The sequence below is a fragment of the Mizuhopecten yessoensis genome, unplaced genomic scaffold, assembly GCF_002113885.1.
Source record: "Mizuhopecten yessoensis strain PY_sf001 unplaced genomic scaffold, ASM211388v2 scaffold716311, whole genome shotgun sequence".
NCBI lineage: Eukaryota > Metazoa > Mollusca > Bivalvia > Pectinida > Pectinidae > Mizuhopecten > Mizuhopecten yessoensis.
Genome location: NW_018480053.1, coordinates 62,094 through 78,092, shown reverse-complemented (window position 1 = coordinate 78,092; position 15,999 = coordinate 62,094). Strand labels below are relative to the sequence as shown.

Sequence of the window (15,999 nt, the reverse complement as noted above, 5' to 3'; positions counted from 1 at the left end):
ACGTGATTGAATACACAACCAAAAGCGATGATTTTGATAAACCAACCAGAACTCAGAAAAAACGTCTGGGATATTTCTGGTAAGTCGTATAAATGCTGCTTTCAACAGCTTTGCTAAAATTAGACCTCTGATTTTCCAACCTGACATTTAATTGGATAACACTGTCAAAAAGATAATTTTGAAGATTCCCAGACAAATATTGTGTTTGACATTATAGAATTTAGGAATTGTTGATTTAGGGATGTAAATTGTACTAAAAATATACTTGATGTAAATTTCCCAAGACCAGTTGCTCAATTTTCCCATTTGCAAAAGTTTAATTGATACCAAAAGAACACCTTTTAACAAACCCCAAAAAGGATGTATAAGAAATTATTTTTGCCAGAGGTATAATTAATTTAAAATAAAATAGATGTTCTTGAGAAAATTCTTTTGTATTGAACACAATATGGTATTATTAGCAAGCATTATTAGCAAGATTTGTAATGATAATATTTACAAGCATCTTTTTCTGTATATTGAATAAATTCACCACTGAAGACACATTTGGACTATTCCAATTCAAAGGTTGGTATAGTTCACTATGAAATTTGAGGGGTGAATGAGTTAACACATTTATTTGTTATATTGGAACTTGCCTGTTACAAAGTTATTGTTTGTGCCACATGACAAAGAATTGTGCCCTGAACATTAAATTTTATTGTTAAATTTGCTACAATCAACTAATTTCTTACATCCCTGGGGGTTCCTAGTGAGTTGTTACATGTAGAACATTATGCAAGTGGCAGGTCGCAAAATGTGAATTGTAAGTATTTGAAATGGTATCATCAGTTTGTAGTATAAAATGAACAATGTAGGGAGTAAAATAACTCATATTTCAGGACATTATTCTCATTTTATTGTAGAATTTGAATAAAACCTATTATCAGTTTGTGATATATACTTATCAAGGATTCATTGGGCAAAACATCCAAGATTTCAAACCTTTTGAAAATACATTTGGCAGAATCTGTAAAAAAAACTATTTGAATGGACAGTATATAATAGTGTTGTTGAGAAGTTATTTGTTCCATAAAAGAATTTAAAAAGTGAAGATTGGATCTCCACTGTCCTGATAACTCCATTAAGGTATTTGCATATTTATTACCAGAGTCTTTATGTACCTGTATCAAATATCAGATGTACCTGTATCAAATATCAGATGTACCTGTATCAAATATCAGATATTTAAACTATTTGTGAAATTTTGATTATCAGTACCCTGAAAGTGTGTCTTTTGAAGAAATGCGGAAATGCTACATAAACTGACGGTAGAGACACCTTGTGTGTGTCATTTCATTGCAAGGATATTTCTATGCTTACTTTGATGTCATTTCTCAATAAAAAAATTCAAAATACATGCTTGAAGATTATATAATGTCTGTTACAGTTTTTAGTGGAAGATAATTACATCAAAATTTTGAAATGTATAAAAAGGACACGAAACACAATTTGGATTACGATACCGAGGGATATTCCACAATTATAATAACATATATACCGGGAAAGTTTTGCCCAGTCACTTTGTGTAGTTCTCTAATAAAACCATTTTCACCCAGTGTTAATTTTTGCCCTTCACATCTGATTACTTTGTATGCTATGTTGTTAACTAATATTTGCTGTAATAATTTATATGCGTAGTAAATATGCCCTGTATACCTCAGAGGTATGTTTTCCTGTGAGCTGCTTCACATAGGTTCTATATGAGAATCCACAGTACTTGAGGTCATCAGTTCAAGGCCACCAACTAATGTGCATTATGTATATAGCCCGCAAAACAAATACCGCAAAACAAATACCGTACATAAACACATAGTCCTTGTATCATGTATGTGTGAATAAAGCCCCAAACTGACAACAGCTGCAGTAGATTTCTTTTCTAAGATTGTGAGTGGTGTCTTCTTAATTCCCTACAGAACACACCACTATTTTTGATAATGTCTACTTCAAAAGTTTTTGTACCTGTGTGTAAATATTCAATATCTCTTTTTTATAAAGTCTAAAAATTACCAATATTTGTACAAATGAACATAAAAAAGTTCTAAATAATGTACCGTTTGGGTTAGCCTATAATTACAGGTAGATTCTTTTCTGATGAGCCAGAAATAGCGCTCAAAATATCACATAAAGTTCATTGGCAAAAAAAGCCTGATTCCCAAATATCACAGGTAGAATCCTTCGTGCTTTATCAGCGAAATGTCTGGTCAGTATTTCTTCTATGTCATGAAAACCACATGTGTTAGGGCAAAACGTGCATGTAGGCTTCGATAATGTGTGTTTCTCCCTGGAAAGGCCATCAGGAATGCATGTTGGGTAAATATATCACACTAATTGGATGAGGATTAGATCAGAGTACAAGAATACCCTGTAACCGTCTAAACAAAACTCTGTAGCCTTGTCAACCATTACCTTTTAACCAATCAGACAGCGTGTTACTGGTGAAGGACAGGAGCCAATGTTCCATACCTGAATATAGGAAGTACATTTCTTCTCATCTAGTGTTTCTGAGGGGCACCCTAAGGGGAAACCAGAGCTAACTCTACACTTCTTAATTGTATTCAATTTTAAAATGAAATCATCAATACTCACAGTAGTTGTGTTAGATACTTTATGATTTATTGTAATATGGATGAATGAAATATCATTTTTGATAAAAAAATAATTCCATATCACCCACCTATGGGCCCCAGGAAAAAATGATAATGAACAAATGAGCTTTGTCATGTGCTTCCTGATGCTATCAACTTTCTAAGGAAAACAATAAACAGGCCTAGCTGTCCCCTTGTTAGTTGGCTACAATTCTCCTACTTCAGTCTCCAACAATCCCTGCCTGACTGGAGGTGCTTCTACAAGGTATTTACATCCAGCCATTTTTGTTTGCTACTGCTTCAGGCTTGCTTCAATATGCCATTGAATTTTAAAATATGCTGGCCCCAGTTTCAAGATTATTCCTTAGCTTAAACGAATTTCCTGACCTTAAGTTATTTCATTTGAAACCGCTGCTGGAGTCGAGGAAAATCTTATGTTAAAGAATGTTCATAAAACTGCCCAGTCTAGCCTGCTTAAATATGCTGATAAGTTTTGAAATCTGCTGCTAGGTTTAGGACAATTCTGTCCAATATATATCATCACACACAAACTAGAGCCATGCATTGCTTTTACTCATAATCTTTTCATTACACTGCAAACATTAGAATAATGATAATTCACACCATCAATGCATACAGTTGTCTCAATCTCATCAGAAGACTGAATGAGTACACACTGACATGAATGCGCCCGAACTTCTGGATGTTCTTTAGCTGTTTCCGCAGGAGTGAAGCATTATTAGAGTTGAGGAAAAATCTCATGTTAAGGAAATTCTCCTCAACTCTGAAATGTTTTCCTATGAAGAATGTGTTCATGAACATTCGTAAAACTGGGACGAGTTATGATTAAGGATAATTATACTACGGTATTATTTATCAAACAGTTGACAATGCAACATTATAGCAGAAGCAGTATTTATTCAAATTATACAGCAAACGTTTGCTTTGACAAACAGCCAACAAATTTAAAATGCTTCAATCTATTGTAGCTTTAAACCAAACAAATTTGTTCCCAAAGTTGCTGCTTTTTAATAGTTATTTTTATATAAAAATTGTCATTAATTTGCACTTCTATTCTGTTAGCACAAACATTGCCTTTCGACCATAAAAGAACAAACACCTGCGTATTATAAAGAAATTATGGCCATCATCAGTGTCCTGGTGAGAATAGTTTATTTTGCAAGCCCTCAGCAGCTCATTCTCTGCTTCCTGTTTGTTGGTTTTTATCACGAGGTTGTGGTTCTAATCAAATATGGCATCCAGTGCTAAACTGCAAGTAAGATCCATCAAATCCTAAATGAAAATTGCGCTTAAGTTACAATTTAATTGTTGCTTTCATCACTCAGTTGAGATTGAAGTTGATTTGATGGCCAGGAGCCAGGCTGTGGAAACATTTCCATCCTGGCCACATCCCATTATTTCAATTTACATCATACCTCCTCTGACAGTTGCTAACAGAATCTCCCATCAACACCAGTAGTTTGTTGAAAATCATCTGCAAGGTCTATAATACTTACTTTTTCTGTACTTCTGTCAGAATCTGTATTTATTATAACACAGTGTATTGCGATACAGAAATATGACTGTTTTTGATCTGCCATTTTCTGTGTACCGTAGTAGAATGTTGTAACTTCTGTTCCGTTTGCTTTGAAGCATACTCTGAAGTTTCAGATTTTTTGCCCTGCCAAATTTTGCCCAGTGTGTTGTTCAAAAATGTATACTTGCTGGTACTGTTCACTATATACATGGCCATCATAATTTATGCCTTGTGATGGATTTTTTCTCTCTTAGAGGGTAGAAATAAAACGGGAGTGGAAGTCTGAGTTTAAGGTGTATAAATGTCCTTTTGGTAATCTGTTTTTGAAATCTCTTTGCTTTGATGAAGTTTGAACTTGAATGGCATACCATCTGTTGAAGGAACTGTTTAGAGAATAAGGAAGTAAGAGATTCGTTGATCAGATAGAGGACAGTGTTATAACCTGTTTATCTGTCCATCATTGTGCTTATAATATAAGCTTACTAAACACTTAATCTGACTTATAACAATCTAATCCCAGAAGCCAGCCATGGCGTGCTTGTCCTACTTTGATCTTCCGGTCTCAGCAACCTGGATGAAACTTGTGATAACTTTTTGCTTTCTACAAGGATTTTTGTTGTGAATGTGTTCATTTGTAATCTGAAATATTTCATTTTCGGATCTTTTCCTATCCTCCAATGATGCTGTATGTTCAAAGTTGAATGTTCAAAGTTGGTTCTAAATCACAAACACAAATGACCCCTAACACTGTTGACTACTCATTATTTTTCAATCCTTCATTATGCAATTACATATATCTTTAATCTTCTTGGATACTTAGGGTGATAAGTCATGCTGTAATATTTCAATGTTTGTTATGCGACATAGAAGAAATATCAATAGATTTTAGTGCCCGTAATAAACTTTTTTCGCACATTTTGAACAAGCACTAGCTAGTAAAGTGTTTAACTCTGTTTCTCTATACATATAAGCTTTGTTGAATTTGAAAAATAAGAAGCTTTGCCAAACTATCTACCCTAATATTTTGCGAGCCAAAAGCAGAACCACAAAAATGTATTTGTTTGACTCCCTACGATAGACAGATGACAAGGAAAGGGAAACTTTCATCACTCAGTTTCTCACTACACAGAATTCTCAATATGGCTGCCACATGTTGGTAGGCACATGATTTCCTAGGTTACAGTTGATATGGCAACTAATCAGATTGTCTATATCTATGATATCAGCAGAAATTGTTTATGAAATTGAACCTAAGCAATGAGATTTAGCTGATGCAGCATCTGTTACATTAGATTACTTGATTCTGACCAATATAGAAACCCTAAACAATTAAATGTGTAGTGTACTGTACTGTAAATGTCTGTATAAGGCAAATCTTACATACATTTTATAGCTGTTTGTAGTGTCTCCAAACTCTTGGTCTCTAATACTGAATACTTCTGTAAGTACATCTTATCACATTGTACCCTATATATCTTATTGTCTATGTAGATGCTTTGATCTGTTCTACACTTTTGAAATGGGATTTACGGAAATAAACACATGAGAATGTGCTCTGAGAAATAACGAAAGGCATTATTTTATTCTCCCAATATATACTGTAGTGCAAACTTTGCTATAATATGATCTTAGTTCTCAATATACATACCGTTCTTAATCTATTCAGTCTGGTAAATTAACAGGTAAATTCACTATGCTTTATTTGTAATTATAATCAAGATTAATGTACATAAATCCTGCCCTATTGTGTTTGTATATACATGGTCCTAATTATTCAATATAAACAGGCACTACTACATGACCTTGGTGTAGGGGCACACTAGTGGAGATTTCAGGGGCGGGTAACTGGTGCAGCTGGCAGTATTACGGTAGCACACCACCACACAATCTACCTAGTATGCAGCCTCTGTTCAGCCTCCCTCTGCCAAGCTACTGCTTGCATACTAATTTGGCAATGTGATAGAGGATCTCTTGGCAACCTGCAGTTGTCATGGCGAGAAGGGATGGGAGAGAGTGAAGGCAGGCTAGTTGTTACAATACACAAGTCAGTGCCATACTACCACAAACGCGAAGGTCTGTCTCGAGCACATTGTCTGTTCCTCTTTATATTGTCTATTCCTCTTTATAACAGTACATATTGATAAGTACATATTTTTAAGTGTAAACATAAATACTCTTTTATCCTTGTAAAGCTTGTAAACAGTACTAGCAACACATGTACACTAAAAACAAGATAGAAATTACAGATGGGGGATCTTGATGTTCCCTGTCAGGCTAGGATGGGAGGGGGCTAGGAGGGGTCACAGAGGTACAAGTTGTGTGTACAGGCTGGTATCATAGCAGGTCCTGTTGCAGGGTTACTACTAAACATTTGTAGTATGTGAACTCTATATTTACTCCGTGACAACATGAATTATAGTGTGTTAAAAGATGTACAAAATTTACATTGAAATACGGACCGACTCATCAGTTTGTCTCTAATACTTAGCAACAGATTTTGTTCTACCTAAACAAAACTCTGGAACTGTCTATTGTACTTGCCAAAGCAAAAACCTAACAAAGTCAATCAAATGAACTAGTTCTGACCTTTTTGTACTTGCCATTTTGAAACCTTACCATGCAAGGTTAATCAGTGGAGCCATTCCTGAAGGTTTAGGTATATTGTATCCTTCACAAATCATGTCAGCAAACCATTACTTATCATAGAGAGGAACTTGATTGGACAGAAGGAATGGTCATGTTACTGTCTCCTTTAAACCATTATCTTGTCCCAACCAAAAGTCGATTTATTTTCCAGCTTTTTTCTCTCTCGAAAATGTGGCTTGTCATTACAAAACATTTTACAGATAATCACATACAAATTTTGCTTTACAGCTATAATTTATAAAATAATTGATCTAGAGTTTGATTAACATGTATGAATATAAAAGGCATATAAATGTACACCACAAAATTAGCTTGCACATTGTTGTTCTTCGAATGTGCAAGTTTGTTTATGAAACAACAATTTTCAATCTTCCCAGCATAATGTATCAAAACTATATGCATCTGCAAAAAGTCTAGAACATAAAAATAAAACAGTTAAGTTGATGCTTTGTGTAGGTAAAACAGGTAAGTTGATGCTTTGTGTAGGTAAAACAGGTAAGTTGAGGCTTTGTGTAGGTAAAACAGGTAAGTTGACTGAGGCTTTGTGTAGGAAGGAGATATTCTAACAGTTTCAAAAATTTAAGGAATGTTCTACTACAATTGATTTGTTAAAATTCTTTAGGTCAATCGGGTGAATTCTGCATGCTTACATAGCGCAACAGCATAGGGACATTATGTACGGGATAGGCCATCGTAAACTATGATGTACATGGAAGTGCATCGAGGTAAACAACTCAAAATACTTAAGCATAAAAAGTGGATAAAATATGTTCAAACTTGAACTCAAGCAGGCAGAGTACATGTTGGAATGGAAGACAGTGTAATTTTGTATTGAGTGTTTACAAAGTTAATTGCTCAACATGTTATTTCTGTTTATTCCGTACTTCATGTACATGTTTCTTTGGCAGTGTTTGTTGCAGTTTTTCGACTGACTCAACAACTGTTTCAAATCATGTATCTGACTCATCAGGGAGAATTTATGGCCAGTTTAAGACACAAACTACAAATCGGTCCATTCATTTTCCTTCTTTCCGTTGCATGATTTATACATCATGCACTATGAAATGCAATATACATACATTTGTACATTGACATTAGGCAGGTCTAATACACAAATATACACATTATATTACCCAGGAAATTGGAGAAAGCACTTGCTGCGGTTGGGGTAAAGATATCTACATATGGAGTCTTAGATTATAGACGTATACAGTACGTAACACAATGATGTAGAAGGACATTTAAAATCTAGAAAATCCAGAGCAACAAGCTGTGGTAACATTGAAGCCCTTTAAGTCACCTCTCATACATCCAGACTCTGCCACATTAAAGCATTCATTGATTCAATTTCTCATTCATTTATTCATCATACAAGGACTTGCACTTACAGTATACACCCATCTGATGGAGCAGATCTGAAAATGAGATGATTCTAAATCTTAACTTCTTTTATTTTCAATGAATAATGAGGTGTCTATCTTAATTCTGGAAAATATGAAACACATGCTAATGTCATTGATAGCATGGCTGATCTGATTACCTAACAACCCCCCTATACAATAGTTAGCAGCCTTGTGGCTCACAGATGATACAACCTTCTTAGTTTATCATACTCAAATACTTGAGAAATTTTCATGGATTACAGATTTTACAGTTTTACTCTTGGATGTTGAAAAAAATATCAGTTCCTGTGAAGAAAGCTTATTATGTGGTGCCAGGATAATTAAGTTCCACAGCTGTCAAAATTATTTTTCTAGCGGGCAACTGAAGACACCAATTTGATATGATGCCTATCAGCTCTCCTTCCTGAACCTCCTATTAGATATTGCATTTGGCTGGCTATGTGTCCTCCTTCCTGAACTCCCTATTAGGTATTGCATTTAGCTGGCTCCCTAGGGATTCTGTATCTATGTGTCCTCCTTCCTGAACTCCCTATTAGGTAAATATGTTGCTGGCTCCCTAGGGACCCTAATGTTCCCTGTAGTGATACATACAGCTGTGTGATGTAATAGGAGACAGTTGGAACTCTTACACAAGAATCTCAAACACAGATTCTAATTAAATCAAATTCTTCATCTGTTGTATGTATGTGGCTTTTACTACCAAATCAACACTCAATGTTTTAACTCATTCACCCCTGAAATTTAAAAATGAACTATTCCAACCTTTGAATTAGAAGAGTTCAAATGTGTCTGTAGTGATGAATGAGTTAAATACAGGATTGTATCAAGGATTGTGTATTGGTAAAACATAATTATTGGTTGATAAAAAAAATATAGGCATGCTACGTACACTATAAAATAGGTCTGCTAAACTGAAAAAAATCATCTTATTTCATCAATTTAAATTACAGATATTGATGAAATAAATAACAAGGGAAAGAAAGTCAACCCATTACTCATAGAATATGCACCAACTCTTCCTTATTATTGTGAAAAATGCTGCATGTATCAAAATATACTTGGCATTTCTAACATGTCTTAATTGATTGTTGTTTATGCAGCATGAAGCGTCACTTTATTTTGACAGATGTTTTATTTTCCTTGGCACTTTTGACTTTATACACAAGTTCGTAAGAGTTCATTAGAGGTAGCTTAACGAGATTCCGTCCCAGCACAGCAATGGAAGGCCCTGCTGATTCTGTGTTTAGGATAGAAGGCTTATGCCAGTATATATAACTTGTCTTAAAACTTGTTGTAAATATGAACAGTAGGGATCCATGTGACAATGCCTGGTACTTACGACAATATCCAAAATTTGGTTTGATGCCATTATTAAACGATTAATTCTTGTTTCCAAGTTTTATTTAACCTCTACCAAAAATTTAAGAATGACTTAATCAATTATAAGTTTTGAAGTCATAATCAAATTATATTTAAGCAAAATAAGAAGGTATTTTGGTAGTTGGAAGGGAAGAAATCAGTAAAATCTTCATGATATTACCAATTAGGAAACAAGAAAATCTTCAACTTCAAAGTTATTTCTGATGTTTTTGATTTTGCATCTTTTGTTTGTTTGCATGTTGCTGTGCATGAATAGTGATATGAAAACAAGTGTTTTGTCTGCTGATATTGAAGAAAGACTTGCTCAGCGTCGCCGAGACCGTGAGGAACGACTCAAACTGATGTATGTGTTTAATATCTAAAGGTGTAGCCTCATTTATACTTATATCTTAAAACATGTACATTGGCTTGTACCAGAGAACTAAAGTATGGTTGATATGAAAAATTATAATAATGTATCGCAGATGATGACTGCATGTGCCTGACAGTCCTAATATCAGGACATCATTGTCTATAGCAATATCTAACATTTTACATACTGTCGGTACCGCAAAGCGAGACCTAATGAATTTCATTGGTTAGTCACTTGACTATGAATTTCTGTTTTAATCTAAAGCAGTAGATATAAATGGATTAATCATATCCAGGCTATAAATGAATGTGATCATTTCAAATTTAGGGACGTGACTGATTTCACAGTATTTGTTATGTAGGTTGCTTTGCAGGTAACATGGGTTTATATTACCTGTCTGACCTTGATATTCCCAGAGCTTGATGAAATCAAAAAGGTAATATGCCCCCATGTTACCTGCATAAAATTGATATATCTAATGATATACAGTATGTACACTGATGTTGTAAATAATAACTAAAATTATCTGCAGAATCAACTTTATATTGAGAATTTCAAAAGAATGGTCATTTGTGGGTAAAGATAGATTTCAATTTCAGAATTTCTTCTTGCTTTGTTTATATGGTATATCCTGGAAACAATGTGAACTGTGGACCCGTTTCATCTGAAACTCTGGAGACAGTTGAGTGAATCGTGTAACATTCATTTTACAATAATTTTTGATGGAGTTTGCTTCAACTTTCTGTGAAATAAAATATCACTGTTCTGAAGAAATTTCATGGAATATCAAAAAAAAAATGGACATTTCAAATATAACATCTGGAAAGCTGGAGATTCATTATCACTGGATGGTGGACAGTTAATGGCAGTGTTATTCTGTGTGGAGTTTATACTTGATATGGCACAACACAAGTTACCAAAGAAAGCACCCACTGTGTTCTGGATAATGTTGCCAGTTCTAGATTGTGTTGTGTGGCCTGTGTAATGGAGTATTATGTGTTTGCTGCCTACGTGAGCCACAGGATCTGTAGTGGAATTTTAGCCCGTTTTTACCAGAGATAGTGGTCTGATACCTGGTCTAATGGAAGCGACATCCTAGTGAGGAATGTACTATGAAAATAACCTCATCTGCCTACTCCAGTCTGCCAGAAGTGCTTACGCATATACAGGAATGGCGGAGAGGCAAAAAACAGGGAATTAGGAATACCCATATTATCAGGGTAGTGGAGATCTGGCCATCCGCCAGCTACTGATATACACAGATATTCACCGGAAAAAAGGAATAAATTCAACTGTTGAATAAAGAATATCTAACATGTAGTGGGCAATTTTAAGACACCAGTACCGCACACGTTTAAGTTGGATGTTTAACGGTGGCAATATAACCCTGGATCTACAATATATGTTACCATAAATGAAGCAAGAAGAAATTTCTCAAATAAATATCATATAAATTCGGGGAAAAAATGATGTTATATGAAAAGTAGGGATGTAAGAGGTCTTGTTCAGAGGTTCAATATTAACAGAATTTCTATAAAAGCTTAACTGATGTCACTGTGACAGCAAAACATTTCTACAGACACACTGTAGCATTATAACATGTTAGTTAGTTTTGACTTGTTTTATTAATGTAATGGGTGAAACAGTGTGTTGCATGTCTTAATGATTGAAAATCCTTTCTCTTTCTTTTTATTCATCAGCTTTCATATTTGGTTGTGTGAACATTCAATTATCAACACATTTCTGAAATGAGGAAAAAAAATGTGACTTTGGGATTGTGTTCTTCAAACCATTTTTATTCTGATTCACAAACCAAGCCTGATTGCGGAATCATTTATTAGCAAATAAAAATCATGAATTTTTACAGTTGGGTTACTAAAGGGAAGTAATCCTTTCATTAATGATTCACTATCAAGCAAGTGATTTTGTTAGTTTATGATTTTTTTTTTACAGTAAACAACTAAGAAAATCGTCAGAAAATCCCTCTCTCCTCAAATGTTTATAACTTGAATATCTGTGTACCCGTGTTTTGTTTTACCTATTTGTAACAGTTGTCTAAATGACCTTTTCACTTTGGGCATCATTACGCGAGAGTATTAAGTGTAACTTCCATTGTATGTGACAGAAGTACAATTCTCATGTTGTTTTTCACAACAACAGACTGAGGTAGATTGTAAAACAATGCAAGAACTTTATTCTTGATGCAAGTGCAGTGACGTTACAATATTCTCGAAACAGAAACTGGTGCTTAAGGATGAGTAGTAGGGTCATTATAGATATATATCTCATATAGGAACATTGTATTAATAAGTTTTTTCAAAGAAATCACCAATAGTGATATAGAAAAAAATGTATGGTTGGAAGCGATTAATGTTAATATACCAAGAAAACCTCACAAGGAAACGCAAAATCATTTAACGCATCACTTGCTTGATAGACTGTTTTCTTTGTCTCCTTTGACCATGTTTCTTCTCTTTCCCTACAGTTGGTTTTGTTTGAGGTTTGTGCTAGCTTGTTCTAACAGAGTGTGACTTTTTTCCTCCTCACTAATCCAGAGCTGCAGGGGTTAGCACAATTAACGGGGAGGATGAATTTGAACGACGGAGACGGGAGCGCCGAGAACAGAGACTGAGGCAAGAGTGACATTAAGGATGATAATTCTCTGTATCTGCTACTGGTAAACCACACATGTACAAAGTGTCAAATTATAACTCGCTCGTGAAGATTAAAAATGCTGAAAAAATTAAGTTAAAACAAAAAAAGGTTGATACGACTCTGCATGTTAAAAATAATCTCAGTGAAAACTGATGGTTGCTAGTATTCTATAAACAGCGTATTCAAGGTGATTTGAATTCCTGACGTACAGACTTACCTCATGGATTAACAGGATTATATGCTTCTCTGAAAATATATCTGATTTAGAGGATATATGTATTTACTAATCTTGTTATCTGGAAATTAATCTTCAAGATATATGAGGTCTTTTGGTTAAAATTCATCATAAAATTATTTACGGGGAAAAAATCAGCTATGTGCTAGCTGAAATATAGCAAATTAAATTGCTTTCAGTGTTAAAGAGACTGTAATTGGATATTTCAATTTGCTGATCTTGACAAAAGCATCACTGAAAGGAAAAAGAAAATATCGCAAATTGTCATGTTTATCAGAGTTTGTGCAACAGAAGTTATTGAAGCTTCTACAAACCTACTGTAGTGTATGATGATTTAGAGCTATAATAAGCTCAAGGCTCAATTTAGAGGAAGAGAATCAGAATAAATGACATCATTGGCAATGTAACACTTTATATTATATTCCACAAGGTTAAAGAAATCATAGATAAATTCCTCATCTTCCTAAAAAACATCACACTATCAAAAAGTCCTCTGAAAAAAAATATTCTACAAAATTTTCCATATGGCAGATGAAGATACAAGTGTTGCATCATATTCATGAAAATGATACGGTAGTTGTAATATAAAAAAAAAGATGTTTCAAAATTAAAAAATACAGAGTTTTTACAAATAACAAAATTTAAAGATGTTTTTTTCAGTTAATTAATATGCTAAACATTAGTAATAATAACACTATATCAGTGTGATTTGTTTTGATATTAAGGAAAGGTATATTAATGACATGTATAAGTTCAAACAGTTGTAATAAGATACCTAGTATTGGGAGAATGGCTGGCACTGGTGGCCATCTCCCCTGGAGTGATACAACAAGCTCCAGATGTGCTCTCCTAGCCCCACCAATATCAGGTAACCTACTACTCCATATGGAAGGCTGCAGGGACAGATAGTGACAACAGATCCTCCCACGCATCTGAGCCTAGTCCGCATCTTCCCTTGTAGACCCCCCTCCTCCTGATGAGGCTGATTACAAACTGCTGTGCAGTAGATAACCACAAAACTGCTCTAAATAGGTCTGGCTTGAACCAGAAATCTCTAAATAGGTCTGGCTGGAACCAGAAATCTCTAAATAGGTCTGGCTGGAACCAGAAATCTCTAAATAGGTCTGGCTGGAACCAGAAATCTCTAAATAGGTCTGGCTGGAACCAGAAATCTCTAAATAGGTCTGGCTGGAACCAGAAATCTCTAAATAGGTCTGGCTGGAACCAGAAATCTCTAAATAGGTCTGGCTGGAACCAGAAATCTCTAAATAGGTCTGGCTGGAACCAGAAATCTCTAAATAGGACAGTTGTTAACTAAGTTAACACGGTTTAAGTGAGGCACAATTATGTGCCTGTATAGGACATATATAAAGGGATCAACTTGTTTGGCCAGAAAAGTTATTTTATTAAAAACTAAGGATTCAGTTTATAAATGTATCAATATATTATAACGATACAGCAGTATATACATCACACTCGTACTGTTATACTGTACAAGTATGTAAAATACCTGTTTGTCTCTTGACATTACATCTGATAGACACAGTGGTACTACTTTTTGTCACAGATAATGCACTCCAAATCCAGAATACAATTTCTAGTGACCCAATTTATAATTCATACAAATAAGTATATATCAAGACAAATTTTTAGCTCACCTGGTCCGAAGGACTGGTGATCTTATGCTATGGCGGGCGTCCATAGTCCGTCAACTTTTCCTTTAAAACACTACTAGTCCTGAACGAAAAGGACTCTCAATTTTGTATAACCAATGGATGTGGGCCCCCTAGGCCTGGGGGCAGAGGAACAGAAGAGCTGAATAGGGGAAATAGAGGTAAAATCTTGAAATACCTTCTTCATTCGTAGGGATAAAGGGATTTTATCCTAATTTAGTCTGGAGCATCCTTCGGCCAAGGGGACTATTTTGTTTTATGAATTGTGGGTGTGGCTCCCCTAGGGCCAGAGGGGTGGGTCCAAATAGAGGTTAAACCTTTAAAATCCTTCTTTTACCATAGGGATTCTGGGATTTCATCCAAATTTTATCTTGTGTATATCGGTGAGTTTGGACCCCCTAGGAGCAGAGGGAAAAAAAAGAGGTAAAATCTCTACATTCTTCTTCTACCATAAGGTTAAAGGGATTTGATCCTAATTTGGTCTTGAGCAGCTTTAGGCCAAGATTACTTAGTTTTGTATAAACGGTGGGTGTGGCCCCTCACTGGTGGACCCTTACCGTGTATTTTTTTCATTTTTTCGTTTAATTTTCAAAAATCGTTTAGTTGTTCTCTTTTTGTGTGTATTTTTTTTATTATAGTTTATATTTGACGAGTCACCGTTTATTGTTTAAACCGACGTTTATTCTTCGCAGACTTGTGTTTAGTTTTGAGTATAACAGTTTGTTTTATAAATGCATGTTAACTTTTCACGGAACAGAGTTTGTTTTATAACTACATGTTTACTTTTCTTGGCCCAGTGTTTGTTTTATAACTGCATGTTTACTTTTCACGAAACAGTGTTCGTTTTAAAACTGCATGCTTAATTTTCACGGAGCAGTGTTTGCGTGTCAAGGAACAGTGTTCCGTTTTGGTGGAGCGTTGACCTCTCGCGGCAAATCGTTTAATTTTAGCAGAAATCGTTTAATTTACGAATTTCTTTTGTTCTGTCGGGTTCTTTCATGTCTGCCGACCGGCCACGCTCTCGTCCGCGACAGGCCTACCTTATCGGCAGTGTAGTGGCGCGCACCAGCCAAAATTTACCTGAGCTCGGTCAGAGCGCTCACCCATGACGTACGTAGCCGTCGGCTACCGGTAGTCCGAATCGTAAATAGTACCGCTGTAACTGGTTCGTCATTTTCCATTGCATGCACTAAAAGTGACGTTTATGTTACTAAACACACGATTAATCCTTTGTTCTACGCCACCAACATAAAGTGGGCGTTTTCCTTGTTTTACGAAACGTTAGTTTTATTGTACAACATGATCATCGAATCAATGTACCCAAAGTACGTGTTTTATTGTACAACATGATCAGCGAATCGATGTACCCCAAGTACGTGTTTTATTGTACAGCATGATTAAAATACAAGTGAATCAAACTATCCTTAATACGTGATGTGTTGTACAGTATGATTAAAATACAAGTGGATCAAACTATCCTTAGTACGTGTT

At 35.1% G+C, this 15,999-nt stretch overlaps 1 protein-coding gene across 16 annotated transcripts in view; it reads left to right on the top strand.

Moving 5' to 3' along the window:
- The window catches only part of LOC110442905 (troponin I), a 61,176-nt gene that overhangs the window by 11,236 nt on the left and 33,941 nt on the right, over positions 1-15,999 (top strand). For 3 of the 16 annotated variants that reach the window (XM_021486772.1, XM_021486771.1, XM_021486770.1), the window contains exons 1-2: positions 9,839-9,936; positions 12,501-12,578. The exons of 12 other annotated variants lie outside the window; for them this stretch is intronic. In XM_021486772.1, the coding sequence (XP_021342447.1) occupies positions 9,842-9,936; positions 12,501-12,578 (173 nt within the window). In that variant the 5' untranslated portion in view covers positions 9,839-9,841. Of the gene's footprint in view, positions 1-9,838; positions 9,937-11,344; positions 11,365-12,500; positions 12,579-15,999 lie in introns of those variants that run through there. One more of the 16 variants, XM_021486773.1, reaches the window with a different exon arrangement.